We start from the raw sequence: 27,476 nt of genomic DNA, 5'->3' as shown, positions 1-27,476 counted from the left end.
GGACTGTTCCCCAGTTTGTCTGCTCCAGTCAGGGAGAAATTAAATCCTAAAACGAGCCAAGCCCTCGTTGCTTTCAGAGTTGGGGAAAAGAGATGCAGAGAATCAAACTTTTAAATCTTATCTCATCTTGTCAAAGTGCCTTTGAGGAGGAAACCGAACTCTCTACAGAGCCACTTCATGATCAGAAGGACAGCGCAGTGACCGCCTCAACTGTGAACATCTGTGCAGGTGATTTAAACAATTCACCCCACCACCACCACCACCTGACAAAACCTCAGAAAAAAAAAAAAATCTTAAAAAGGTCACGACCAGGACACTGTCCAGCGCGGTGACCGGCCCCTGACTCGATCCTCTCCACCGCTCCCTGACTTTTTGAATTTTCAAACGACATGTGTTATGTATTCCCAGATCCCTTCTGCAGCTGCTCCTGTGGTCGGGCGAGCGCTGTGGGCTTTGGTTTATGTAATGACTGCAAAGCAACACACACACACACACACACACACTCACACACAGACACACATACACATACAGTACGGCTGAGTGAGCTGCCGCATGGCCAACCAACACTGTAGCGAGCCGAAACAGAATCATTACAAACACTTTCACTTATTAAATTGGCGTGCTGCTGGATGCAAGACTTTATTTCATGGTTTGGTGCAAAGGGACTCGGGAGAGTAAACACAGCGTTTGAAGGCCAAAGGATCCCGTCACGCCGTTACAAACGTTCTTAGTGCAAACATTTTCTCCTCTTTGAATAGATGACATCGAACATCATGAGCCTCTTTACCGAAAAAAGACACTGCATGTTGCACGTTTTTCTGTTTCTGTAGAAAACAGCAGCACCTATTCAAGCTGCCAACAAGTCAGTGGTTAGAAGCAGGAGGCAGCGCTCACATTCAAGGGAAATCACATGTATTTGAAAGCTATTAGCAGTGACCACCTGTCAATGGCCGGTTCCCATTGACTCGAACCTCTGCTGCTGAAAGGTCTGAGTGGACTGTTGACAATAGAGCTGACAGAGAGAAAAATCCTCAGGCTGTGTGTGTATATGTGTGTTTGTGTTTGTATGTAGACACACACTAATGACCTTAAAATCCCTCCATGTGGCGGTCAAAGGTCGGCTGAGGCTGGAACGAGACCGTGCTCTCATTAAAATGTTTACAGAGACCATGAAAGCACCATGAACACTGATTCAGAGCCACGCTCAGTTTCTGTCAGGATGAGGTGGTCATACCCTCCAGACAGTCGCTGCACATACACAGAAGAACAGCGCCACACGGTGGACGACCAAGCTCAGGCTTCCATGAATGGCACAATTAACCAAAAACATAAAGGACTAAAGAACAGAAAAACAGAAGTTAATTTTTTGACCTTGGGAAAAAGAAAGAAAAATGCTGCTGACATAAACTTTATGTAAAAAAGTGCATTAATGAATGAGTCCTGCTCTTTATCAAAGACGCCTTTTCCAGCGTTTCTTCCTGTTTTCTCCTGGCAGCATCTCAGCGCTGTTCCTCGATTGTGAGTCATGAAGACAGATGTTTTTCTCTCATGTCTCCTTATCAAGGGCCGACCCCGAAGCACTGTACTTCAGATTCAGGTCTGAAAGAAGAAGGACATCGAAGAACTGTAAACAACTACAGACTGTTTCAGTGCAGTACGATGAAGAAAAAACAACTACACTCATTTCTTCTAAATCGTAAAACACATGTCGCACACATCGCTGGTGAAATATTTGCTAATGTTTCTATGCAGCAAACAACTTAATATGTCAGCTGGGATTGGGTCCAGGCTCCAGTGACCCGGCACAGATGAGTAGCAGAGCTGATGGATGGACAGAAGGTGAACAACCTGTTTTCTATTAACATACTAGGGCTGGGCGATTATGGCAAAAATCTAAATTAATAGAACTTTTTGCCTCAATTACAATTAATGAACGGTTACAGTGTGTAGTTAGAGCATGAGGGCTGAAGGAGAGGAAAGTATAAACAAAAAAAGGACACATTAGCTAGTGTGCCTCTGCCCCAATTCTGAGGCTTAGAGGTTAGAGGCTCTAAATGTCGTTTTTGGTTATTTTTCAATAAATAGCCCAGCCTTATTACATTCTACTTAAAACTTTCCTGTAAGGTACAACAGACTTAATGTTGCCTTAACAATTACAAGTGCATTTCCATGTCAAGTTTACTCTCACTCTCAGCAATGACAGTGAAATGTTCTGTCATGATGGTAATTAGGGCTGAAACAATTACTTTCATTATAAATTAATCTGCTGATCATTTTCTCTGTTAACTGGTCGATAAAATGTTGTAAAATACTGAAAATTATCACAACATTTATACGGACAACTTGTTATGTTGAACCGGCAGCGACCCAAAATTATTAGATTTGATCAGATTCACGTTTAAGAAAATAGAACTAGAGAGTTTTGATATTTTGCTTTTTCAACCTAGTGACTGACTGTTTCACATCAGAGATGATTGTATAAAATGTAAACGGACTTACCGGGACAGAGGACTTTGGTCAGCGACGCCTTCACCTCCATCAGCTCTGGGTTCTCTGAGTCTTTACTGGCGTGAAACCTGGTGAAGTGCAGTGCAGGCCAAAAGTCTTTTCTTCCAGACATTCGATCACGGACAACCGTTCTCCAGTCTTCTCTATTTTTCATACACAAAAACGCAGACCAAAGGTGTCAACAGCAAACACAACAGCAAAAACTACAACCTGTTGAAAGTTGAATCAAAAATAGAGCATACTTTAACTGCAGTTTCTGGACAATGGTCTTTAAACACTTCCACACGTCCAGATTGCTCCTCCAGCAGGCGAAGTCCAGCATCTCTAGGACGACTCCTAAAGCTTTTTCATGATCACTTTTTTTCTCTGGGTGAAAAAAACAACAAAAACACATCAGTTACTGGGAGACGTGTCTGTTACAACAGATTATATGTTTCAAGGAGACAATAAAATGAATTTTTGATGTTTCCAAAAGAGAGAAATACTGTACTAAAGTCATGGTTTGGTCAATTAAGACTAAATTGATCTTTCCTCAAGATAAATTTGATGAACTTTCTTTCAATTCTCTGTTTCGTTGGTTAGTATTTAGTTCAAATGTGCTTTTACCTGACTGAAGCAGGAGGGAGCTGTACTCCAACATTAACTCGTGGCTTGGGACAGAAACCTGGAGGCCCTGCAGCATAAGACAGATAAGGTTTAGTAACTGTGCTTATCTTAAATCTAATAACAATCAGGGATAAATTCTAGTTATGGTTGCAGCTTATGCAGTAACAATGATTTCATATCTTTCTTCAAAAGTAAAAGTATTACATTGATTAAGGTGCTCTAGTTTTCACCTTAGATACCAAACAAAGCAATACTTCAATACTTTACAAGTCACAGTGTTTTAATCTGCACCTTCAACACTGTCATCAGTTTCTTCTGCGGACTCTTGTGCCGCTTTAAGTACTGGTAGAGATAGACATGCGCGTTGGGGTTGGGTGGAAAACTGCTGTCATAGGCGTAGTCGCTCAGGACTTTCAAAGCCTCTTCGTCCATCTCGTAGAACTCCAGCATCTGCAGGGTAAAAAAAAGGTTAGATAAGGGTTGATAAATACACTTGAAAACATGAAACACAAAAAGGTAGCGTCTTGAGGACATGACACTGAGACAGATAATATCAAAATGTACGGCTATTGAAATCTCGACATCGTTTTTGTGCCATCTGTAAATGTTCCTGTCCAAAACTAAAAGACATGATGTGTAGTATGAAAAAAGACTCTATTTAGTTCAATATCATGTTATTAAAGGGATATTTCAACATTTTGGCAAATTGGCCCATTGCCATAATCCCGTTTTAGGCCAGGCAAGGCAAGGCATCTTAATTTATATAGCGCATTTCATAACAAGGCAACTCAATGTGCTTTACATAAAGACAAAACATAAAAAAAAAAAAAAAGGAGTAGGTTCGTTACCTTTAATTGTCGGTGCAAGCTATTTTTAGAACGGCGGAGCAGAGCTGCGAGCTGCTCAGCGTTACGCTACAGAGGCTCATGGGATTTCTTGGTAATGGAACATGAGTTGTCGGAGCTGACGTGCGTTCCTGTCAGGGGCAGTTTTTTGGCAAGCAGTTTTCCGTTATTATCTCGTCATAACGTGGTGAATGTGCAGGTCACAACTTGTCCACCAGAGTGTTTTAGAGTTGTTGGATTGCGTATTTGATGAGTTTGATGAGGGAAACCAAGAAATCCCATGAGCCTCCGTAGCGTAGCTCTGAGCAGCTCACGGCTCTGCTCCACCGTTCTAAAAATAGCTTGCACCGACAAATAAATGTAACGAACCTACTCCTAAGACTATAGGGATTATGGCAATGGGCCAATTTGCCAAAATGTTGAACTATCCCTTTAAATATATACGTATTTATGTTATTAAATGTGGCGGGTGGGCACCAATGCTTACCTCAACGTAGCTGAGTATGAAGGGATCCCAGACACCAGGACTTTTCAAAATCTCTTCAAGATTCACAGAGGCTTGTTTGAAGTAGTTACGCAACTCTTGATCGTCACCAGTGTCCGGTTGGCCTGAAACATGCAGCCAAACATCACACACACCAGAGCAGCAGTTTGTATCTGACATACTGAATAATACAGAGGGGCCTTTGAATACATTTTTCAGAGCATAATATTCAAGTGCAGTTACTGGGTCTGCTCTGTAGGTGGCAGTGTAACATCACACAAGAGCTGAAATTGCAGCAGCGTAACTGATCCAAGTGAATAATAGATGCTTTGGGGTGTTGAGTTGTACATCGCCTTACCAGCACTGGAGCGTGTGAACTTTTTGTCACACCAGATGATATAATCCAGCAGGCTCCTGTAGGCCTGGATCAGTTTAGTCCTCTGAGCCTGAGCTGCTGACTCCTTCCCACACCTCCAGCTTTCTGCGACAGTCAGTTGATGCTTTGCTTCTTCAATGTGACCGTGTAGCAGCAGGTGGAAGGAATGCTCCAGACTGATCTAAAAAAAAAAGTGCAAACGAACAGGGTTTTTCAAATGTTAAAAATGTAAGAAAGGAAATCAGCAAACTGTGCGCTGTGCATTCATGTCTGTCAGACAACGTACCATCAGGTAATTTTTAAATCCTGAGTGTTTCATTCGTTCATAGATCATGTTGTAATCGTCCAGCTTTGAGTTGGGGTGATGGTGAAGGATCTCAGTGCTGAGTTTCCAAATAAGCTAGAAAGAGAGAGTCAATATCAAGGATGTGGGAATCAAACTTGCATTCACTATAAACTCTATAAATGACTGGATCTTTAATAAGGAAAAAAAAAAGTCTGAAAATGTATTTCGTGAATGTGTTTTGGCTGAATCAGTTTAAAAGACTGAAGCTTTCTCTTTAGGAACAGAGACCTCACAGTCGGGGCTATAGTGTACAATTATGTGAGGTGATATGTGTGTTGTATCTAGAATCTAGATACAATGCCACAAAATAAACTACATAAACAAACCTACCTCTTTATTGTGCTGCGGTGACGGCCTTTGATGTGCGTCCTCTAGAATTTGGGGGTAATAAGCCATATGTTCTGCTGCCTCTTGCCACCGGTGATGTAGCATGGCTTCTCTAATGTGCTCCAAACAGATCCTGGTGCTCTCGTGAAACCCAGTTTCATATTGTGTCTCTGCAGATAATAAATAAAGTTATTATTTGATGACATTATGCATTTTCCATTCATATTATGATCCATAATAGCTTGACTGATACTGGATTTGCATTGCTTTATTGATTGAGTGATTGATTTTTTGATATTCAATCTTAAAATGTTTCTGACATATGATTATTCTTTCTGTACCAGCCGTCATAAGTGCATAGGACATTCACAATGGATTAAATATCTGCCCAGACAGTTTATGGGTGTAGCACAGCATATACTGTATAGGAGCCTAATGCACAACTTACTCACACACAGGCGTTTAACCAGAGGTAGCTTTTTTTTCTTCTGTCCTTTCATAGCGTTATCTGTAGAGCTGTCTGAAGAGTTGTCGTAAACCTCTACATTTTCAGGACGCCCCAGCTCGTTTTCCAAGTCATCCATAGTCAGCACAGTAGTTTGATGTTTGGTGTATGGTGACCTTCCTGCAGAACAAAAAAGTTCACTTCTTACACAGAGAAAAACAAAAAAAATCTAAAGTCTCTATACTTTCTTCAACTGCTCACACCAGTTCCCTGAAAAACCTGTAACTCATCAATGTATCTATTTATCTCAAATACTACACCCAGACCTGACCATGACAGTTGTAAATGTATAACTGCAATTTAATTAAGGTGTAATAGTAAACACACGAACAGACTGCTGCCAGTACAATTAGGTAATTCTTTAGTGATACCAAATGTGTTTTTTGTTAGCTTATTAGTTAAATAACAAAACAAAAAAACGTATCCTAACTGAACATATTGATTGTCATAGATATAGATACTAAGATAATTTAAATTTAAAAGAGTAGATATAAGCTAATAAACTTGGTTCCTACCTTCTGAGCAGTAACGGTACACAGATGTTTTTTCTAGCCAGTTAGCCAGATGTTAAGTGTAGAGTCCGGTGGGCAGAAGCTATTTACACACTGTGTCCTTCTTACAAAAAAAATGTGTGAGAAAGAGAAGATTAATTTGACTTATAAGCGAGGGTGGCATGTTTCACACAACTCACATGTTTCTCGATTATTTCTGTTTGGTGGATGCGGAAGTGGAGTGAAAAGCTGCATGCTTATTGGTTGACGCACCCGGAAAAGGCGGGGCAAAGAAGCGGTACTGTTGTTTTTTTTTTTAATAAATAACTTTATTGATCTTTCGCAGAAAAAAGGTAGTTTTTCATTTCATCCTAAGTAGATCCTATGGATTTAGAGCTCAGCCAGTCACGCCAAGGATTTTCATAACTCTTGAATCGTTTCACAACCTCTGTTGTTTCTATATGTGTGCTATATAAGTGATATTATCCTGTCTAAACTGTCAACTCAACCAACTTTATTGAACACAAGGCACAACTCTTTAACATTTTTGAGGGGGGAAAAATACCTCAGTGTTTTCCTAATGTTTATCCCATGCCTTTTTGTGTTTATTTGTTGTGTTTTAGTAGCATAAGTTATAAATTTGATTATACAGTGCAAAAGTGTCAAACACCAACAGTGCAGTGTATTCAGAAAACTATATAATTATATAAATTAACATTATGCAAAATGCAGTAAACAAGAAAAAAGAAGGACATACACACCTAAGGTTTAACTGCTGTTGACAAACCAGTTTCAATCAGGTTTCAAGATAACATCTGTTTATATGTCTTCAATCAATTACATGGCATCTTATCTGGAGCAGGGATAATTGCATAATGGCATTAACACAAATTTTCTGGCAAAGTGCTAATTCATCATTCATTACAGTTACTAATTAGATTTATTTATGTGTTGTATTATTATTTCATCAACAATTTCTCTAGCTTTCTAGGATCTATCAAATGGGGAATCTCTGTAAAGGAGATGAGGACTGCAGGACATTAATCCACCGGCCACTTTACTTATTTATATTGTAGGCTACTTGTGTTATCTGTTGTATTGTGTTATTGCTGTCCTCATTGTATGTCCTTTTATATGTGTGTGTGTGTGTGTGTGTGTGTACAAGCGAGTGATGATAATAAACCGGAGTCAAATTCCTTGTATACATCTGCACATACGTGGCAAATACATGTGATTCTGCTTCTGATCACAGAGGAAGCTGAATTTACTAAATGATGAGGCTCGCTACTTTGTGCAGTATCAATATCACACGTTTGTTCTTCTGTTCCCCCCCGACTGTCACCTGAAGCAGCCTAATCCCAACCAAACCCAGCTGCTACATCCTGTAAAGGGAAGAAAAAAAGAAAAAGAAAAAAAATCCTCCAGCAGCAGCAGCAGCAGCAGCGCCTACACCCACCCTACAGCCGGATCTGGATGTGGTGCTGACGTGTCGGCTCCTCCAGCAGCTCCACGGCACTAGTGCTCATGCTCCAGCAGCCGAGTCGAGAGGAGGAAGACCGTCAACAAAAACTGCCAGCATGGCAGCAAAAGTCTTTTACCGACAAGGCTTTTTATTACTTTTATTCAATTTTATTTCCACGGCAGCCTTGGAGAAAAGGTTTTCCGACCTTAAAAGATGCGCGGACCCAGAGTGCAGCAGTAAGTTTTTTTTTTTTATTACGGCTTGTTGTTGTAACTATCAGGGACTTCAAGGATGCAGCTCTCCCTCTCTCTCCCCCTCCTCCACTCCATCCATCCCGATACAGGCGCTGCTAGCTGTAAACTGCGGCTTATCTCTTGACCTGTTGCCAGTCGATATTTGTGAGCTGGATGACACAGTGATGCTGTGTGTGTAGCCATGTGTGTGTGCGTACAGTGTGTGTGTGCCGATGGTTTAAAAAAAAAACCAAGCCGAGCCTATAATATGTTAACATTAAAAGTCGGTAGCTTGGGAAGGTTATCCGTGCAGACGCAGCTGTGTGTTGGCCGGTTGCCTGGCAGCTCGGGCCTGGATGCTAGCTGCTAACGTTAGCAGCTAATTAGCATAGCAACCGGCCGGCTTCAGCAAAAAAACACACAATAGTTAACAATAGAGCAGCTAACAACATACAAGCCTGTGGTAGCTCTGTTGTTAGCCACATTAGCTTTGCTTTATTTAAAAAAAAATTGGGTCTTTTTGTTTACAACGGGTTGTTTTTAGGAGTAGATAAGACTCTGTTATTACTAGCTTTAGCAAAGTCATCAAAAAGACGAATTTACAGAGAGTTATAAGAAACATCAATTGTAAACACAGGTTTTTTTTCTTCATTTTAGTTTGTATACGATTTAAACCAACATCAGTCCCACGTTGTTATGCCCATAAAATGTCATCAAAGTGTTTACTACCACCCTCAGAGCTGTTTTAACTGATAAGACATTATCAACTCCAGTTAAGACCATTTTACGACTATCTTCGCAGAGTCATTAAAAAGAGGAACTTACTGAGAGCTATAAGAAACAACAAACGCAGAAAATGCCACCAAAGTGTTTACTCTACGACCTACAGAGCTGTTTTATCTGATAAGACATTATCACGCCTTGTTGGTGTTATTACATCAAGGAATATTAGGTTTGAGTCATAAAGAAACTAAGGTGAGGCACATACAGTAAACACACCAGACAAAGCAACACAGCCAGTTACTCCTGTTTGAGGTCATTTTTCTGTATAGAAAAATGTTGAAGTGAATGTGTAAACCAAAACCTTGGACTAAAGACAGGACTGAAAATTTGGGGTTTAACCCAACAGTTACATAGAGAGGGAAGTTGTAAAAACACTGACAGAAATGATTCTAATTCTTGACTTTTCTTTTGTCCTCCTCAGTGCTTCTTTGTCGGGGAAAAGCAGTGAAAGATTTCTCAGGACCAGATTGTCGGTTCCTGTCATTTAAGACATCAGAAACTGTCTATGTGTATTACAAACTGGGGGGTCAAAGGTCTGACCTGTGGGCTGGAAGTGTAAGTATAAGTACCTTTTCACCTCTATGTAACATCTGGGTTGGCATATCTTCAACACGTCTCATCTCTTTTTGTTTTCATCCATAGGTTGGAAGTCACTTTGGCTATTTTCCAAAGGATCTTCTTGCAGTTAACCACCATTATACAGATAAAGAGCTTGAAATTCGAGCAGAGGTATGAAAATATCTTGCTGAGTTAATCTGACATGAAAAGATGCAATAGAGCTCTCAAACTATTTCACGTAACAATATTTATACATTTATATATTTTTTTACAATAATTATTTTATTTATTGTCTTCCTTACAGGAAACAGATTTTGTCTGTTTTGACACTGGATTTGATAAATTTGACAATTATGACGTAGATATACTCTTGGGTGCTTCAGCAGAGGAGGGTGACAGTGAAAATAAGGAAACATCTGATGAAATACCAGTGGCAGAGGACGCTGATGGTGAAAGACAAACCGAGCATCAAGATTACTCAGAGGATCTCAATGAAGTCCCAGATGATGAAAGTGCCTCTTTACTTGAGCCTGACACGACAGCTGAACTGCCTTATTCAGAAGAAGTAGAGCCCGATACAGCGGCCGTACCTGATGTCACCGAAACAGCTGAAGACATTGAGCAGAAAAACACAGTAGGGTCTGTTGAAAACGATGAACCAGCAATAAGTGAAACCAAAGAAACACCCACTGAATCTGAGGGGGACTCTGAGCCCATGGATGAGTTTGCTGCAGAAAATGAACCAGTGTCAATTTCTGAAGGAGTGCAGATCCCTGAGTTGAAAACTACCCTTGGATCAACTTTTGATGCAGTGACCACCGATGAAGACATCACCAGGAGTGTTACGCCATATGAAGAGGAGGAAAACGAAGATGAGGAGATTCCCCTTGAAGACAACATCGAGGTTACAGAAGAAACGCCGCTGCTCTCTTTCTCTAAAGAAGCCGAGGACTCGCCATCATCTGATTCCCTCCAGCAACAGGAAGCTCCTCCAGCAGCTCAGGAAGATCAACCACAGGCTACAGAGGAGAAGAACATGTGGACATCAATCGGAGATGCAGTTTTTTCAGTCGTAACCGGTGGGGAGAAGACGGCGGAAATTTTGGATTCAGATGATGAGGAGGATGACGATGATGATGAGGATTATGTAGAAGAACCACTAAAAGAGCCAGAAAACATAGGTCATGTTCTTCAAGATTCTCCCGATTCCAGCTCTGCACAAACAGATAATAAAGAACAAACTAACAGTGATTCTGAGAGACTTTTATTTCAACGCGATGATGAGAGTGAGGGAGCGATCAGACCTGAGGAAACTTGGAATGAAACATCAAAACCTAAAGAAGATACACTACAGAGACACCATCGAACAGAGGCAAGTCCAAAGACAGATGATCTGGTACTACAAGAGGACACTTATGAAAACTCATCATATAAAACAACAGATGAACCCATGGAGCACCAGGAAGAGGAGGGCCACAAGGTGTCCAAAGACTCAGCATTAAATGATGATAGTGCATTTATACAGCACAGTGACATTGCGATAGAGCAGAGAAAGGATGTGGATGTTGTGTTAGAAGAAAATAAGACAGTGACCGATCGGGAAGTAGACAATATTGAAACTGAAAAACATCAAGACCTGCCCACTGAGGAGAAGCAATTTAGGGATTTAGGTGTACAAGATGATGAGAAGAAAGTAGATGACAGCTCGCCTAATCAGACCCATGACCATTTAGTGAGAGATTTTGAGAATATCAGTCGACAAGATTCGTCTGTTGAGGAACCAGAGCCTCATGAGGAACCACATACAGAAGAAAGGGAAGAAGAGAAAGATGCAGAGCCTGAGAAAGTTAATGTTGTAGAGAAAGAAGAATTACTTGAAGACGAAAATGCGCTTCTGTCCTCTCAGTCAGATAACGCAGATGTTGACAAATCTTCACCTGTGACTGAAAGTTTGCCCACTGCGTCTCCTCGTGAGCCAGAATACAGCGATAGCGTGATGAGACTGACCCTGCTGCGAGAACACTTCACAGAGGCAAGCATGGAGCGGATACAGAGGCTCCTGGGTCTCGGCAATCTCTTCAAGGTGGAGGCCATGTTCGCCGATCTGGACGCGGAGTTGCACGGCACCCGTCTGTCACAAGAAGGCACTACGCAAGACATTGAGAATGCACTGGAGGCCATCCTGGAAGCCTCTGAAAACACTATCTTGGACGAGATCGAGAAGATGCTGGATAGTCTTAACCCAAAACATGATTATAATCAGCACACGGATGCAAATAGTTTGGATGAGGAGACTGAAATACTGGACGACTTCCAGGAGCTGGCATTCAGCCTGCGTCAGAAGTATTCAACAGTCAGTGACAGCGCACCGTTAGCAACAGAGGAGGCGTCAAATATTCAACAGGGTAGGTTTGGATTTTATTATTTCATCAATATGATTCAGTATTTGGTCACTGGTACAGATAAAAACTGTAGGACTGAGTTATTTACCCAGGCACATTCTATGTCAACAATTAACATGACTCTTTCATTTCATTTTGATTTATTTCATTCATGGTATACATTCTCACATGGTTGCACATATTTACATGATGTACACATTTTCACCATGAATGAAAAGGAGCAGGATGAAGAAAACGTATAGTACCTGCCCCTCTCTGTTGTTACAATTACATTGGCTTACTTCAACACCAATATTATTCTCTGTTTCAAAATATTAAGAATGATGAAACATAGTAATGATAAGAAAACAAACAAAATAAACCTTTAACCAAGAGGTATTTTATATCCAGGTAGGTTTAGCCTTTTGTGTCGCAGGCGTAGCTCTGATGTGACCTATCACGTCCTGTTCACAGCAGTATCTTGTTTCAGATTGTGTCCTCGTCCAGTTAAGAGGGATTGCAGTTCACACCTGGCAGCAGAACGTGTCCTCAGTGACCATTTGTGATTGAATTTCACTTCCCTGCCAGCGCTGAATTGCAGCCTCTCGCCGGAACCACAAAGATACACATGTCGGGCTGTACAAGTCGGAGAAGATGATTGCACCGGCTATTTGATACCCCATCCTCTTTGACTTTAGAAGTCTCGTTGGTCCTGCTTGTTCAGTGTGCGATTTTTCATGCTCAGTCTGCATACCTGAACATGTGGAGTATTAGTTTGGTATCTAGTGTGCTGCTTCAGCTATTTGACAGAACTCTATCCTCAGTCTGCTTTGCCTGTCATCTGACCTGCACTTGTAATTGGAACCACATAAGACAGCGTGAACGTGGCCTACTTTACACACTGAAAGACAACTTTCTTCAACGTGTCTGTAATTACAGATGTGTGGATTGGTGTCAGGAGTGATGAAGTCAGATCAGTACATCCCTGAATGTTGATGTTGATGTTGTGTGCCATGAACTTACAGGTTAAATTTAGAGTAGTTTAGCTACAGGTGATTGTTCAGGATCTACTACTGTTTGCCTTGTGTTTCATTGTTCAATAGACCACACCTGTTGTCACTGTAATCCTTAGGTGTGAACGTAAACAAGGACACACCTCTAATTCTCCTTTCACAAATAAATTCCTTTGGATCCAGGATGTTAATAATGTGCCTCTAAAACTTCTACCCTCAGTAACAACTTGATGTGTTTTCCGATGTTTTCTCTCTAGATGAAAATGAATTGAAAATTGAGGAAAAAATGCCTCACATTGAACACAAAGCTGGCACTGTCTCCGAGCCTGACGGTGAAGACAATGCCACAGTAACGGATCACGAGGAGAGGCCCGCAGAGACTGAAAAGGAGCAGATCGTTTTGGACAATATGCACACTGGACCAGAAGTCAGCATGGAGGAGGACGGCGGGCACTTTAACAAAAACAAAGACAATCAGCCAGGCTTCAGCACATCAGATGAGATGCAGAAGGTCCCACAAGCCACTCTGGAGAATCCTTTAGACATGGGCCTCGGTGTCGAAGTGGAGCACTCGTCTTCAGGTTGGTAATGTAGATAGAACAAATGAAGAATTTATTTATTTTTAAGATGAGGAATCATTTGCTTTTGCCAAACTTGAGACTTCAATCAGACATTTCAATTCAAGACTCCTCCTTCATTCTGGCACAATGGTGTAAACCTATATTGAGCACGTTGGACATGTACTACAGTAAAATATATCACATTTAGGGTTGTTTCTGATGTTAGCAGGTTAAACTGTGAGGTTTTATTGTGTTAAAGCCATGAGTCTTGTTTGGTTGTATTGTATCTTTTCTTTACCCAGTTTTGGGAGATTTTTTTAGTAATCACAAGACTTAGCCCTCCTAATGTACTTTCAAATGACTCATTGTCCAACTGAGTAATGGGTCATTTCCGTTTCTCCAGGATCTTTGGACCCATTGGAGTCCGTGTCTGAAATTCACGAAGAGGAAGTGGGATTATTCTCAGCTGGAATTGTTTACATGGGCTGCATCCTTTCTATCATCAACACTAAGATGTCAGAGTGGGCCACTGTGGTAAGTTACAGGATTGTCAGCTTCGCTTCACACTGTATAATGTGTACATTAGCTTCATCGACTTTCATTACTCAGTGACCGCAAGTGCAACGTTAGCGAGTGGTTCCCAAACACCAGGCTACAAGTAGACTACAACAGGGCCAGGAAACATGACACAATTATTTAGTAAAAATATCAGAATAATTTAATAAATTCAGATGATATTTGTGCAGTCATTACTTTGTAGCAGTTTGTCTCTGCTCTGCTGCAATATTACTTATCACTTGATGTCATGGCCACAACAATAGGATACAGAAATAGGTCATTACAGATCATTACCCTAAATATCACCTGCTTAATCTTCATATGCTAACTAGCTAAGAAAAAATCAACAAAAACAAAAATGTGCTTCAGATTCTTAGGACAAATTGCTGTAGGAGTATGCCCTAATGTCCTGCATATTTTCATATTTTGGGTGTGATATATGAATAAATGTAACCTACTAGTTGCTTCTCTAACCAAAGACTCTCATACGATAGATGTACTGTGACAATTTCCAAAAATATGTTTGGTGGTGTAATAATCAGTATGTTTGAGAATTAATTTTCTCAAATATTATTTTTAAAATAGAAATCATCAGCGGAAATGAATCAAAAAATATTACCCCATTGGCCTCAGATGTGCTTCTTTAAAGGTGTACAGAAATGGCCATTTGTCCTGTTTGTCGCGCCGAGTTGTCACGAGCTGCAACACGAGTTTACCCGAGTAAGGAAAACGAATTTGATTGGTCGTTATCGAGCGGGCGGGATATTCAAAGCTTGGGGCGAGCCCGAGCTCCGTGTGTGTGTGCGTGTCTCAGACTTTGAATGACGGATTACGGATCCAATATCAGTGGCTGGTGAATCGTGTACAGGCTGACGTATAATCCCTGCGCCTGCATTATCCAATGCGAAAAAAAATACACATTTTCATCCCGGATTTACTTAAAAATAGAATTTTGCACAAAGTTTGGCCTTCATCGTCTGATAGATGAGTTATTACACTAATTTTATGACCCAGAGTGGGCTTAAATTCAGTTTTCTTTTCTGTACACCTTTAACACTGGATGTCACCCAGTGTTGTCCTCCTGAGGATGTATGTGCATCATAAAGTCATACAATAAATAAAACAAAGGCTAGGGCTTACTTCTTCTGTAAATCATATTTATCAATAATCATCTTTTTCATAAGATTGAGGGCTTTTATGAAAATGAGAAATTTGTTATGAAACATGTAAAACCTAGGAGTCGATTTTAGAAAGTAAAAATAGATTTAAAAAAAAAATTATCTTTGATGACATCTTCATGAGAGAAGAGATTTGAGATAAACTGAAGTACTAAATTGAATTGTATTCAAAACTTTGTTTCACAATACAAAAACAGTTTTTCATGGTAAAATGCAATTAATAAAGCACATTTATATTATACGCCAGGGGGAATTTATAAGTTTACAAAAAAAAAATTCAAGTTTTCACATACATTGATAGTCTTAATCGCTTTCTGGTTGTTTGAAAATTTGATGGAGGTTATGTATTGCTTGAGCTCACCGTTAAAAGCAGTAAAGGAAGGTTTTTTTTAATGAACTTACATTTTGAATATTACATTTTGCCATTCAAATAATAAGGTTGATAATAAAAGTTATGTTAGCTTTTTCCTTGGTTTTTTTTTTCAGGTCAGGGAGCCCAAACAGAACATTCCTCCAAAACAAAATAAAATCACCATCAACATTGATAGCAACAAAATTACAAATATCACTCGGTAGTTTTTGCACAATAGGGCAGAGCCAAAACAAATGGGTCACAGTTTCAGCATGTACAGAACATATAGACTGTAAAAGAACAGAAAGAACAGAAACTAAATTGAATTTCTCTGTGTGGGAGAAACTTCCTATTTCCGAGGTCACATGAACGCCACACGGCCGGACGCCCCTCCCCCTCCTGCCTTGTTGACTGTCGGCTGAAGTTCAACCAGCCGGTGCTGCTGAGCTGAGCTGGCCGCTGCTACAGCACTCACTACCACAACCGACTGGCCTTATTATTATTACCCCGGCGGCATGGAAGAAGGCAGATGATTATTATTTAACAACAACACATAGAGACCGGGGGATTTCAGATAATATTAAGCCTTTCCCACCGTTTTTTGTTGTAGTTGTCGTCTTGGTTGTTTTGGGTTTTTCCCCCCTTTTGATTTGGCACTGAATGGAAATCGACGGCTCATCTGTGATTACGACTAACAGCTTGTTGTTGCCAAGTCATTTCTACCACCTGCTTCCGCTGTCAAACGCTGTCGGTGTTTGTTTCTTTTATTTAAGTTATATTTTACCAACCAGACACCGCGGCTAACGGCTGGTTTAACGGTGGGAAGCTAACGAGCTAGCACGCTAGTAAGTTAGCTCGTAGTAATCTGTCAACATTTAGCTTTTAGCTTCACGTTTCAAGGTGCTAGTTCCGTTTTTGTTTTTGTTTTCATCACACACCGTCATGGAGAGTGAGACTGTCACTAGACCTGTAATGGAGCCGGAGCATGTTTACGTGTTTTTCCTAAAGGAGCTGCAGCATGTAAGTAAAGTGGAGAGAGAGAGGAAAAAAGAAAAGCGAGCTTATCTGACAACCCCATGTCAAGGATTTATCATGCTAGCATTACCTGCTGACGTGTTAATAAGCATATGGTTGGCACGCAAAGTATGGATCGATTGTTAGACAGGTTCATCTAATACTTTAATGCTTTTATACTTTGTTTTTAGAGTGAATTGTAATGTGAAAGCCTCCCATATTGCTTTGCTCTCAGTCCTGCCTGTGAGCAGTGCTTTACTGAACAAATAGACTTTTGAATTGCAGCTCACTGAAAAGGCCAAAAGAGAGCATGTTAATCCCTACAGGCTATGTGGTGCTGGTGGTGGTGTATTAATTTATTTGTTACCCCGCTTGTGTCGTTATTAGAGCCACAGAGTGTGTGTTTGTTCCTTGTCTGAAGTTACTGCCACATGCTCAGGTCAAAGGTTCCTCTGTGGTTGGAGCAGGACACACTCAGATCAAGACTGGACGGCAACTCAAAACCGTCACCAGTGGTAAAATCATGGTCTGAGCTGGTGATTTTAATACGCTGATTAAATCTAGCTTGAAATAGACCAGAGCTGAGTTGTTGTCAAAGTTGTTAGTGTGTGATTTTGGAGGTTGCAGGTGCAGAAACTTGTTTCCTGCCCCGCTGAAACACTGCAACTGCAACCCTTTAGTATTTTTGGTGTAGTAATGAGCGTGGCAGAGGCAGGAAACTTGTGAAAGAGCTGATACGTATTGCAACTTCTGTGCTGATGTTCCCCTCGGGTGGTTGCATGAAAACCTAGATTTCAACATTTGTAGTTGTGGCATGGCAACATTTTGCTTTTCTGTGTCCACTGCTTGTCCTAGTGTTTACTTTATGGTAATGCCCTGATATCTTGATAGCCTTTCTTCTCAATAGTGTGAACAGAGTAACAGGTCACTCAAAAGGATTTCGGTTAATGAATACACTTATCAGTCGAGGGGCACATGTAAATATTGCCAATCGGTTTGAGTCTGAGTTGCTGCAGTCTTTTATTTTAGATAAAACTTACCATAGAGTGCCAGTCAAAAGTTTGACACTTCCCTTATCAGAACAGGAGGGAACTATATTCTTGCTTGCTTCTGTATTCATCCTAAGTATTGTCACAAACATTTGATCTTGGTTAATAAGTGCTTTTTGATGTGCAACTATTTTTCATCCAGCTTTTTCTTTCCTTTGAATATTTTGTCTTAATTTGGTTGTGTTTCTGCAATTTCAGATGATTTCCCTCCTACCAGAAGAGTGGAAGCCCGGGGAAACCTTGTATGGCTGTCCATGGGAAGCAGTTGTCATCACTGCTTTTGTGGGAGTCTTGACCTTCACCCTTTTCTTCTGGAAGACTGTTTTGGCAGTAAGTCTTTCAATATTGTTGCTCTCATCTGTTTCTAAATTATGTGTTATGAATAAATCTGAAGGAAAAACACTTCAACATTAGTTGTAGTAGATTATTTTATTTGGTTTCATTAGTTTTCCCCCCTGAATTTCACTACCTTTTGGACTGGCATAATTTTATATTTTCCTTATCTGAATAACTTGTACAATATTAAAACATTAGTCCACTACATGTGCATGTTGATATTGATAGTACAGTCGCCACTGATAAGCAGATGTTTAATTATTGTGTTTCTAAATCTTTTCAGGTAAAGAAAAGAGAATATCTGGGTAAGCTTTTACTTACTGTTTTCCACATTAAAGGGACAACGAGGAGTTTCTATTCGGTTATAAAAAAGTCTCACGTTAATGTGGATGAATCTCCGCTACCCACACTTGTTAATGGGCCCATTTTCGATAAATATATCGTTCTGTCTCTATCGTTATTTTGTTATTATTAGTGGTGGCGGAGATGCTGGTCGAGCCGACCAGCGTTTTTTACTTTCGGTTTCGCAACGAGTCATGAGAATAACGCAGCTGAATCGCCGTTTATGGTCGGAACTACGACGGTATGTGAACCTCTTTGAACCTCTGACTTTAATTCTTGATGAATGAAAACATGAGTCCGTCTTGCGCCGGTCAAAAGAATTTTACGGTGCGCGCGGAGGCTCATAAATGTAGTGTGAAAACGCTTCGCTTTTCCAAAACTCCTCGTTGTCCCTTTAAATACACAAAATATAGATGTGTAACATCGAACTAATGTTTTTTTTTCTCTTTTTTTTTGCACCTTTGTGGAAAAAGTGGATGAAAAGAAGCTTGCAGAGCAAATCGAGGCGCTCAAAAAAGAAAAGAACGACACTCTCACAAGGATGTCTGAACTTCAGAAGCAGGTGAGTGACAAGAAAAATGTGCTTGAATATCTCTTAGCTACGTTAAAGTTGTCACGCCTGGAACTTATTCCCTTTTTTCGTCTGCCTTTCCTTTAAGACTGAGAAGCTAAAAGAAAATCAAAAGCAGTCAAAGGAAACAGTTAGTTCTTCAAAGAAAAAGATCCAAGACCTGGAGGTAAGTGCTAAGGAACTGAGGATGTGTGTTTGCTTGTGCTGAGTGGTTTTGATTTTGAAATAATCTTTAGAATGAGGAAGTGCATCCACTGGCTGTGTCTTATGGATGATGTGTTTCAGACAGTAGCTAAAGTCCAAACCTCTGATTTGTTGTGGACTGCAAGTGAAGTTTGTATTTCTACCTGTTTGCAGAGCAAGGTTTTGGAGGCTCAGTCACGAAACGATCGGATAGCTGAGGAAAAGAGCACATACCTAAAACTACTTGAAGACGAGCGGGCAAACTCTGCAGCATATGAAACCAGGGTAAATGTGAAACTTGTCTTTCCCTGCCTGTTATTACTTCAACCATCTTCTGAGCTTCATGTTGTTTTATGTTGTTTTTTAACAGATTGAGAAATTGGAGAAATCAAACGAGAAGCTGCAGCTCAGCAGAAAAAAGGTTCAGGAAGCACACGCAAAGGTACAAACCCTGATACTCTCAAGACTCTTTAGGATCATTACAAGCTTTTGTTCTCATTGTGTCTAATAAGCTGTTTTTTTGTTTTCCACAGGCTACAGTTCTCTTGGATGAGGCAAAGATTCGTGAAGATGCCCGAAGTGTTCAGCACAAATGTCTGGAGAAAGAGTACACAGCACTAAAAGAAGAGAACAAAAAGGTGAGATGTCGTGCATGCTTTTTTTAAAATTATATCAGTGAAACCTGTTCATTTGATTGATATGGTAAATAACTATACAATTAATGTAAGTGTTTAAACTTAAGGCTTTTTCTTATATTTTATGTTTGAATAAAATCAGAGTCAAATAAATGCCTTAATGGTGAATTAAACTGGGTGAATTAAACTGTTTTTCTGAGGAACTGTTCTGATTTTGTGAATTCTTTCAGCTCAAAGTCAATATCAAAGGCTGGGAGGACAAACACAAGGATCTGAGTGAACAGATTAAAAGTTATCAAAAGGCCCAGAAAGAGCTGGAGGACTCTGTGGTGCTCAAAGATCACAACGTGGAGGTCAGTCTGTGATTCAAGAATTTACTTTACAACTGTTAACAGCTTTTCTTGGTTTATATCAGATCTTAACTCGCATGAATTTATCAGCTCAATCCACACAAAAATGTTTCCTTTGCAGGTGCTGTCTGATCTTCTGGCAGACTTGGATGCTTGCGATATACAAAAAGGCGACACCAAACTTTTAGCCAATGGTGAAATAGCACCTGGTAAGTTCAGCTCTGACACTAGTTTAAAAAAAAAAAGAATATATAAGTATAAGTATAATTCACTTAGAAACAGAATCAGCTGTCTGTGAAGTGCCTGCGCTCAGAACACCAAGTGTTTAATGGTCTCTCTGTGTCGTACAGATAAGAAGACAGCCATAAAGAACAGGATTAAACAGATGATGGATGTCTCCAGGGTAAGATGTCGACGCATTGATCAAACCTCACCGTAGTCACCGCCCGGCAGACAGATGTTATTACCACCGCTCCTAAGTGTTAAGCTGTCGTGTGTATTATTTATTCCCAGGTCCAGACCACTTTGGCAGTAGTTGAGGAAGAGCGAGATCGCTTCATGTCTAAACTACTGAATGAGGAGAAGACGAGAAAGACTCTGGAGGGTGCGTTGGTGGTGTTTCTTTTTCATTTGAAGTTTTTATTTTATTTTTTAAGGCAAAAAGCTGCATGAATGTGTAACGTTTTAATTCGACTCTCATTTAACATGCTGTTTGTTTGTGTTTTTTTTGGAAAAAGAACAACACCAGGAGCTGGAGCATTCAATTGCAACCATGAAAAGTGAGAAGAGCCACGTTGAAAACCAGTTCAAGATCCTCCAGCAGAAGAATGAGATCATGGTTGAAATGTACCAACAGAAAGAAAACGCTCTTCAGCAGTGAGTTAAAAAATTAAATCCACCTCGACATCTCGTGAATGAAAGCATGTGTCTTTTTGAAAAAAGGAGATGAAGATGTTTCTAAACCCTGTGAGTGTCTTTGCGCGGCTTCACAGGAGATTAACCAAGGAGGAGCTGGAGCGACGCAGCAAAGAGAGTATGCTGACAGAGGTGGGAGGAAAAGCTACAGAGGCCGAGGAGCAGGTTAAAGTCTTAAGACAACGCATTAATGAGATGGAGGATCAGATGAAGAAGACGGAGGAGGTCTACAAGGAGCAGGTAAACTCTCATGAGCTTTAGAAAATAGTTAGAACAGAAAAGTCCTTTGATGAAACCTGAACCTTGACTTTTGTTTCTTTCTTTTTTTAGATAAAAGAACAGGAAAACAAAACTCACTCAAACTGGGTATGTTGCACTGAATTACACAGTTTACTCACACTTGAAAGATACCAGACAGTGGATATTAAATAAAGCATGACCACGAATAATGAATTGTCTGTTTCGTCTGAAGGTGAACGCTCGTAATGCAGAAAGAGCTCTGAATCAGGAGAAGCTTGAATCGTCAAAGCTCCGTGAAAAGTAAGTGATGGAAGATTTGGTTTCATTGCAGCTGAACTAACACGTCTCATCTCCTCATGTCAGGGTTTCTTATTTTCCTCTGTTTGATATGATTGCAAACTGAATATCTTTGGCTTTTTTTTTTTTTGATGATGTCGTGGTCGCCTGGTATTTTCATCTAACCCATGAGTTGTTTGTTTTCCCGCCCCCTTCAGGCTGGCTGTTCTGACCTCGCAGCTGAACGAGCGCCGCGCTCCTCTCTTCAGACCGAACTCTGGACAACCTGCAGGCCCTCGCCAAGGTAAACAACCTCACACTGTGGCTGCTGTGTTTCCTGTATGGACGGTTCTCATCCTGCAGAGCTTCAGGCAACACGATGCTGTTTTCTTTTTTGTTTTCATTTTTTGTCTTTAACGGGATAGTTCAACATTTTGGGCAAATTGGCCCATTGCCGTAATCCCTATAGTCATAGCAGTAGGCTCGTTACCTTTAATTGTCGGTGCAAGCTGATTTTAGAACGGCGGAGCAGAGCCGTGAGCTGCTCAGGGCTACACTACAGAGGCTAATGGGATTTCTTGGTTTCACTCATCAAACTCATCAAATACACAATCCAACAACTCCAAAACGCTCTGGTGGACAAGTTGTGACCTGCACATTCACCACGCTAAGAGATAATAACAGAACGTTACGTTGTTTTCCAGGCAAATACAGAGACTGCTTCCCGAAAAACTGCACCGATAGGACCGCACATCAGCGGTTTTGCATGAATTTACCTGAAAACAACTCGGTCTCGTAACTTTCCGTTATTATCTCAGCGTGGTGAATGTGCAGGTCACAACTTGTCCGCCAGAGTGAGTTGTTGGATTGTGTATTTGATGAGTTTGATGAAACCAAGAAATCCCATGAGCCTCCGTAGCGTAGCTCTGAACAGCTCACGGCTCTGCTCCGCCGTTCTAAAAATAGCTTGCACCAACAATTAAAGGTAACGAACCTACTGCTATGACTATAGGGATTATGGCAATGGTCCAATCTACCAAAATGTTGAACTAACCCTTTAAGTGAAACGAAATGGATTCATTTGGTCGGATTTAGTTGTGGGTGTTTTTGTCTGTGTCGTGAGGATCTCTACTTTGTGATGTGTTGCCAGCTGTTTCTTCTCCCTGAGTAAACGGATGGTTTGATTATAACAGGTGATTCATATGGGCCCTCCCCTGTGAGTGGGGGTGCACCGTCCCCCCCACTAATGATAGAGGGTCCCAGACGCCCCCCCTCTGCCCCTGTGGGGCGAAGAATTGAACAGTATGGTGAGTCCCCGTGGATTACTTCACCCTCTTTAATTTTCACCACAGTTGGACTTCATCCCTCTTCTTCGACCTCTAGTCCTTTGATCCTTCTTGTTTTTCACTCCCGACTTTGTTCCTTTCAGCTTTTCCACCTTCACTTCTTCCTTTTCTTTGTCTTTGTTTCCAGCGTCTTTTTAGTTTGAACCATTCAGAGATTTCCTTTCGATGAAGATATTTCTTGTTTTGCTGTTGAAATGAGATTCATCATTTTGCATCTTCAAAGACCCTGAAAACATTTGCTCAGCTTCGTTTCCCCGAAGCCCTGATAAAGCAGCTTAACTGAATTTAAGAATATATATTTATATATATTTCAGTTGTTGTTTATCATTCAAGAATAACATTTTAAAGCAGGTTTTCAGGGTCTTTAAACTCATCCAGAAGCTTTGTTCCTCCTCCCGTCTTCTTCATGGAGCACAGACCTCGCCATGCTTTGTTTGCGCTTTCTTTTCTGTGTCCTCCCTGGAAACGTGCTAGAGACAAAGTCCTGAGAGTTTTTCATTCTGCATTTCGTCTCCCCTCAGGTCCTCGACCTCCATCAGAGTCTCACGGCCGTTACCCTGAAAACAAACACATCCCTGGGATGGGTACGTCTCCTCTCTGTCTCTCTCCAAAGCTTCATCATAGTTTTTAAGTTGTTGTAAACAAAGCTTTTCTTTTCTTCTTTCAGACATGATGGGGCCCCGCAGCTCATCACCCGCCAACATGGACACATCTGTAAGTTCTGATCAGAGTCATATACATAAAACATCATCCCATCTACGTGTCCTTTGTTAATACTGTTGCTCTAAAACAGACTGAGGCAGTAGATCCAGAGAATAAAGCAGAGCCTCAGGCTGAGGCCTCCACAGAGAGTCCAGAGGCAGTGAGTATAGAGGCTGTCCAGCCCAGGTGCTCGGTGTGAAGTGTATGAGCACTCTGCCCCCCCCTCCCCGCCCGCCTCGCCCCTCCTCTTCCCCTAAAGCTGGATTTATATTTGGGAAGAGATTGAAGGCGTTTTGCTTCACTGGGACTGACTGAACTGTTTGGGCTGATCGTGTGGTTTCACCTGTTCTCACAGCGCTACAGGAAGCACTGATTCTTTTCATCAGCACTGAGCTTGACATAAATGTGTCTTATTTGTGTCTGTCAGTGTTTCAAAATACATGTCAGAGGTGAAATATTCGTGAGAATGGGTTTGTTTTTCATTCAAAGAATCATGGTGTGTGGTTACTGGTCGAGTGATTGAGCCTGGCTTAAACGCACTTTGGGAGTAAACTGTGTGGTTTGTGGACGTCTCACCGCATGACGAAGCTTCACTCACACACAGCTCTGGAAAAAATTAAGAGACCGCTTCAAAATGATCCGTTCCTCTGTTTTTACTATTCATAGGTATGTGTTTAAGTAAAATGAACACTTTTGTTTCATTCTATAACCTACTGACACAATTTCTCCCAAATTGGAAATAAAAATATTGTCATTTAGAGCGTTTATTTGCAGAAAATGGCAACAGGTCAAAATAACAAAAAAAATTCTGGTGTTTTCAGACCTTGTATAATGCAAAGAAAACAAGTTCATATTCATTTTAAAACAACACAACACTACTTTTTAAACTTAGGAAGAGTTCAGAAATCAAAATTGGTGGAATAATCCCAATTTTTTAATCACAGCAGTGTTTTTTTATTTTTTTTATTTATAATCTTTCGGTAACACTTTACTTGAATAGGTATTCATAAGATTGACATAACACTGTCATAACCATGACATAACAGCTGTCATTAAGTGTCATTCGGTAAGATATGTCACTTTTAATGCAAAGTTGACATTTTTTTAGATGTTTTTGTTCTGACAACTTGACATAAAGACAATTTAAACTGTCATAGCAGACCTAATTGCCAAACTTTAAAAAATTATGTCAAGTTCTCATAACAAGGACATCTCAAATAATGTCAACTTTGCATCAAAAGTGACATAACTTACCGAATGACACTTGACGACAGCTGTCATAAGTATTCATTGATGGTTATGTCATGGTTATGACAGTTTTATGTCAATCTTATGAATACCTATTCAAGTAAAGTGTTACCAATCTTTCTTCCTCATTAAATATGATTTGGTTCAGGTGATCAGCTGTAGGTGTGCTTGTGTTGGAGTTCAATAGGCACTGGAATCGATGGCTGCCATACATGTAGAGAAGATCAAGAACATTTTGGAGTAGTGGTCTCTTTATTTTTTCCAGAGCTGCACGTGAAAGTTTTTGTTCATTCAGATCTTCCTGTGTTTCTCTCAGGGACCTGGATCCTTCCTGGCGTCGCCCATCAGAGACTCGCCCGGCCCCATGCACCAGGGGCCGCCGCCGCCCGGCCCGGGGCCACACGAGCCGCCGTTCCCTCCCCACGGCCGTCTGCCACCGCCAGGACCTTACAGACCGCCGCGGCCCGGCCCCTACCACCTCCCGCCCGGCCCCCTCCCTCCGAACCTCCCTCCCCCGCTCCACGGGCCCCCGCTGCCGGCCAACGGACACCCAGGCATGCCTCTGCCTGGACCGATGGGAGGAGAGTTCGGACCTCGACCCACCAACGGACACGCGTTCCACCCCAGGCCCGGCCCGGGACATGCTGTCGATCCTCGGGGTCCGCCACCGCCACATTTCCGTCCCCCTCCACCTCATCACTTAGGACCGATGCCTCCATACGGTGTGTTGACCAGTAAATACAAATGCTGTATCGTGACACTAGTAGAAATAAGAAGTGGAAATACTGTAGCAGTACAGACGGTGACTCGCTATGTAACTTTTTTTTTTTTTTTTGGATCAAGTTCTTTTTATTATGTTTTTACAATTCAACACAGTTATAACAAAACAAAAACAAGATAGATATCATTGAAGAAAAGGTTTTAGTTTAGTAAAATATTTAGTTTGGTTATTATTAAAGGAATAGTTCAACATTTTGGCAAATCGGCCCATTGCCATAATCCCTATAGTCATAGGAGTAGGTTCGTTACCTTCAATTGTCGGTGCGTGTTGTTTTGAGATCCGCAGAGCAGAGACACGAGCTGCTCAGCAAACACAGTATGATCCCCTGTCCCTCAAAACTCATCAAATACACAATCCAACAACTCCAAAAATAATTATGTAACAACACACGAAGCAAATACTCAGAAGTACTTGCGCTTTTGAAGTCACTCCGCCCAGCATCCGTGTTTGGAATGTAGTTCTGGCTGCATTTGCCTCGAAAACAACTCATTTCATAGCGTGGTGAACGTGCAGGTCACAACTTCTCTGCGAGAGCGTTTTGGAGTTGTTGGATTGTGTTTTTGATGAGTTTGATGAGAGACAGGGGACCTGTACTGTACCTGTCACCTCCATTGTGTTTGCTGAGCAGCTTGCGTCTCTGCCCTGCGGATCTCAAAACAACATGCACCGATAATTAAAAGTAATGAACCTACTTCATGATTATAGCGATTCTGACAATAGGCGAATTTGCCAAAATGTTGAACTATCCCTTTAAAACCCAGTAGATGGAAGAACACAAAAGCAACACTCAAGAAAGAATCATTGGATCATTATTATTTCTGAATGTAGTCTCTGATATTTCCCCGTGTGTTTTGTCCTGTCCAGGTGTCCGTGGGCCTCTGGGACCGCGTCCCCCCCTCCATCCTGACATGCGTTTCCCAGGACCACGTGACCACACAGGCCCCCCGATGGACCTCCCCCCAGGCATGCTACCACCGCCACATCCTGCACATCATCCTGGGGACCCTTATGGTCAGGCTCCACCCAGCGCCCTCCACAGCCACAGCGGCCCCGGGCAGGACCCGCATGCGAAGCCGGACGCCCCTCAGGACTCAGCGAGGCCAGCGATGGCCAAGCCTTAAAAACGCCAACCATATACGGCAGAGGACTTGAACACCCCATAACCTACGAACCCATCACATTAACAAAACCAGATCCAGTCCAAACATAGGTCATGGTTATTTTTCATTTTTCAGTTGTAAAATTAAAAAAAAAAAAAATGCAATTATGTTTATTAAAAAAAAAACATGGTCCTTAAATGAAACCATCTATAATTTTGTGTCTGAAATCAATATAATTTGAAAGGGTTACCACTTTTCTAAACAGCTTATTGTGCAATAACTATATACCAGACTATTTTCATTTGTGTTGATCTTTTTAAAAAAAAAAAACATAGCAGTGATTTTTAAGGGGCAAATTGTTTTTAATGTCATTTCCTGTGGAAATTATTTTAAAAGGGAGAAAAAGGAGAACGAGAGAGAGAGTTTAGCTTCTAGCATTTCAACTACACCATAATTTTCCCAAAGCTGTTGCTTTAGAACGAACTTTAAAGCAAATGTGTACAATGATGGCCAGATGTATAACTTATTTTACTATGTTGGTAGAACTTTTAATAATAAAGAATGTAAAAGTTGTTGGTGTTATGTTATCAACTCGTCACAGTTCACATTCAGACGATGTTTAAAGAAAAAAAAAATAAGGCATACATCTGTGCTGTTACTGAGATAGAGGCACTCATTTTATATCTGTGCTGTTTACAGGATTATTTCCCCCCCGAAAAACTGCATGAACAGTATTTTTGTTTTGATGTGCCTGTTTGAGTGGGCGGGGACACGACGTGACATTTTGTTGCCTCATTCAATTCATGTCTGTACTTTTACTTT

The 27,476-nt window shown here is 41.0% G+C and overlaps 3 protein-coding genes across 5 annotated transcripts in view; 1 reads left to right on the top strand and 2 right to left on the bottom strand.

The window, feature by feature from the left end:
- The window catches only part of dusp10 (dual specificity phosphatase 10), a 170,852-nt gene that overhangs the window by 44,442 nt on the left and 98,934 nt on the right, over positions 1–27,476 (bottom strand). The gene's annotated exons all lie outside the window — the stretch shown is intronic.
- Positions 557–6,689, bottom strand: taf1a (TATA box binding protein (TBP)-associated factor, RNA polymerase I, A). The gene is made up of 11 exons (XM_084000376.1): positions 6,513–6,689; positions 5,941–6,117; positions 5,496–5,662; positions 5,106–5,219; positions 4,802–5,000; positions 4,447–4,568; positions 3,406–3,564; positions 3,115–3,181; positions 2,751–2,874; positions 2,500–2,651; positions 557–1,599 (listed from the first exon to the last, which is right to left on the bottom strand). Exons 2-11 carry the CDS (start codon positions 6,074–6,076, stop codon positions 1,547–1,549), a joined length of 1,293 nt encoding a protein of 430 aa, XP_083856502.1. The 5' UTR covers positions 6,077–6,117; positions 6,513–6,689; the 3' UTR covers positions 557–1,546.
- On the top strand, positions 7,966–27,226 carry mia3 (MIA SH3 domain ER export factor 3). 3 transcript variants are annotated; one of them, XM_084001025.1, is made up of 27 exons: positions 7,966–8,186; positions 9,388–9,521; positions 9,609–9,695; positions 9,829–11,929; positions 13,176–13,499; positions 13,882–14,012; positions 17,828–17,959; positions 18,249–18,270; positions 18,781–18,869; positions 18,967–19,044; positions 19,236–19,346; positions 19,432–19,503; positions 19,595–19,699; positions 19,927–20,049; positions 20,168–20,255; positions 20,397–20,449; positions 20,560–20,650; positions 20,784–20,922; positions 21,039–21,201; positions 21,292–21,327; positions 21,434–21,501; positions 21,696–21,781; positions 22,671–22,784; positions 23,345–23,407; positions 23,491–23,537; positions 25,090–25,495; positions 26,419–27,226. In XM_084001025.1, exons 1-27 carry the CDS (start codon positions 8,066–8,068, stop codon positions 26,673–26,675), a joined length of 5,241 nt encoding a protein of 1,746 aa, XP_083857151.1. In that variant the 5' UTR covers positions 7,966–8,065; the 3' UTR covers positions 26,676–27,226. The 3 variants fall into 3 exon arrangements, with proteins under 3 accessions (XP_083857151.1, XP_083857152.1, XP_083857153.1); XM_084001026.1 differs by lacking the exons at positions 25,090–25,495; positions 26,419–27,226 and adding an exon at positions 23,617–24,414; XM_084001027.1 differs by lacking the exons at positions 22,671–22,784; positions 25,090–25,495; positions 26,419–27,226 and adding an exon at positions 23,617–24,415.

This window comes from Trachurus trachurus (genome assembly GCF_905171665.1).
Source record: "Trachurus trachurus genome assembly, chromosome: 24".
NCBI lineage: Eukaryota > Metazoa > Chordata > Actinopteri > Carangiformes > Carangidae > Trachurus > Trachurus trachurus.
Note: the sequence above shows the minus strand (reverse complement) of the source record. Positions and strands in the feature narration are given on the sequence as shown.

Bases quoted from the DNA above. Each gene is read 5' to 3' on its own strand.
- mia3 (XM_084001025.1), top strand. From the start codon at position 8,066: ATGGCAGCAAAAGTCTTTTACCGACAAGGCTTTTTATTACTTTTATTC. The intron at 17,960-18,248 runs GTAAGTCTTTCA...AAATCTTTTCAG, and splicing joins TCTGGAAGACTGTTTTGGCA to GTAAAGAAAAGAGAATATCT. The intron at 20,651-20,783 runs GTGCGTTGGTGG...TTTTGGAAAAAG, and splicing joins GACGAGAAAGACTCTGGAGG to AACAACACCAGGAGCTGGAG.
- taf1a (XM_084000376.1), bottom strand. From the start codon at position 6,076: ATGGATGACTTGGAAAACGAGCTGGGGCGTCCTGAAAATGTAGAGGTT. The intron at 5,663-5,940 runs GTAAGTTGTGCA...TATTATCTGCAG, and splicing joins GGTTAAACGCCTGTGTGTGA to AGACACAATATGAAACTGGG. The intron at 2,875-3,114 runs GTAAAAGCACAT...TTTTTCACCCAG, and splicing joins CTCCCTCCTGCTTCAGTCAG to AGAAAAAAAGTGATCATGAA.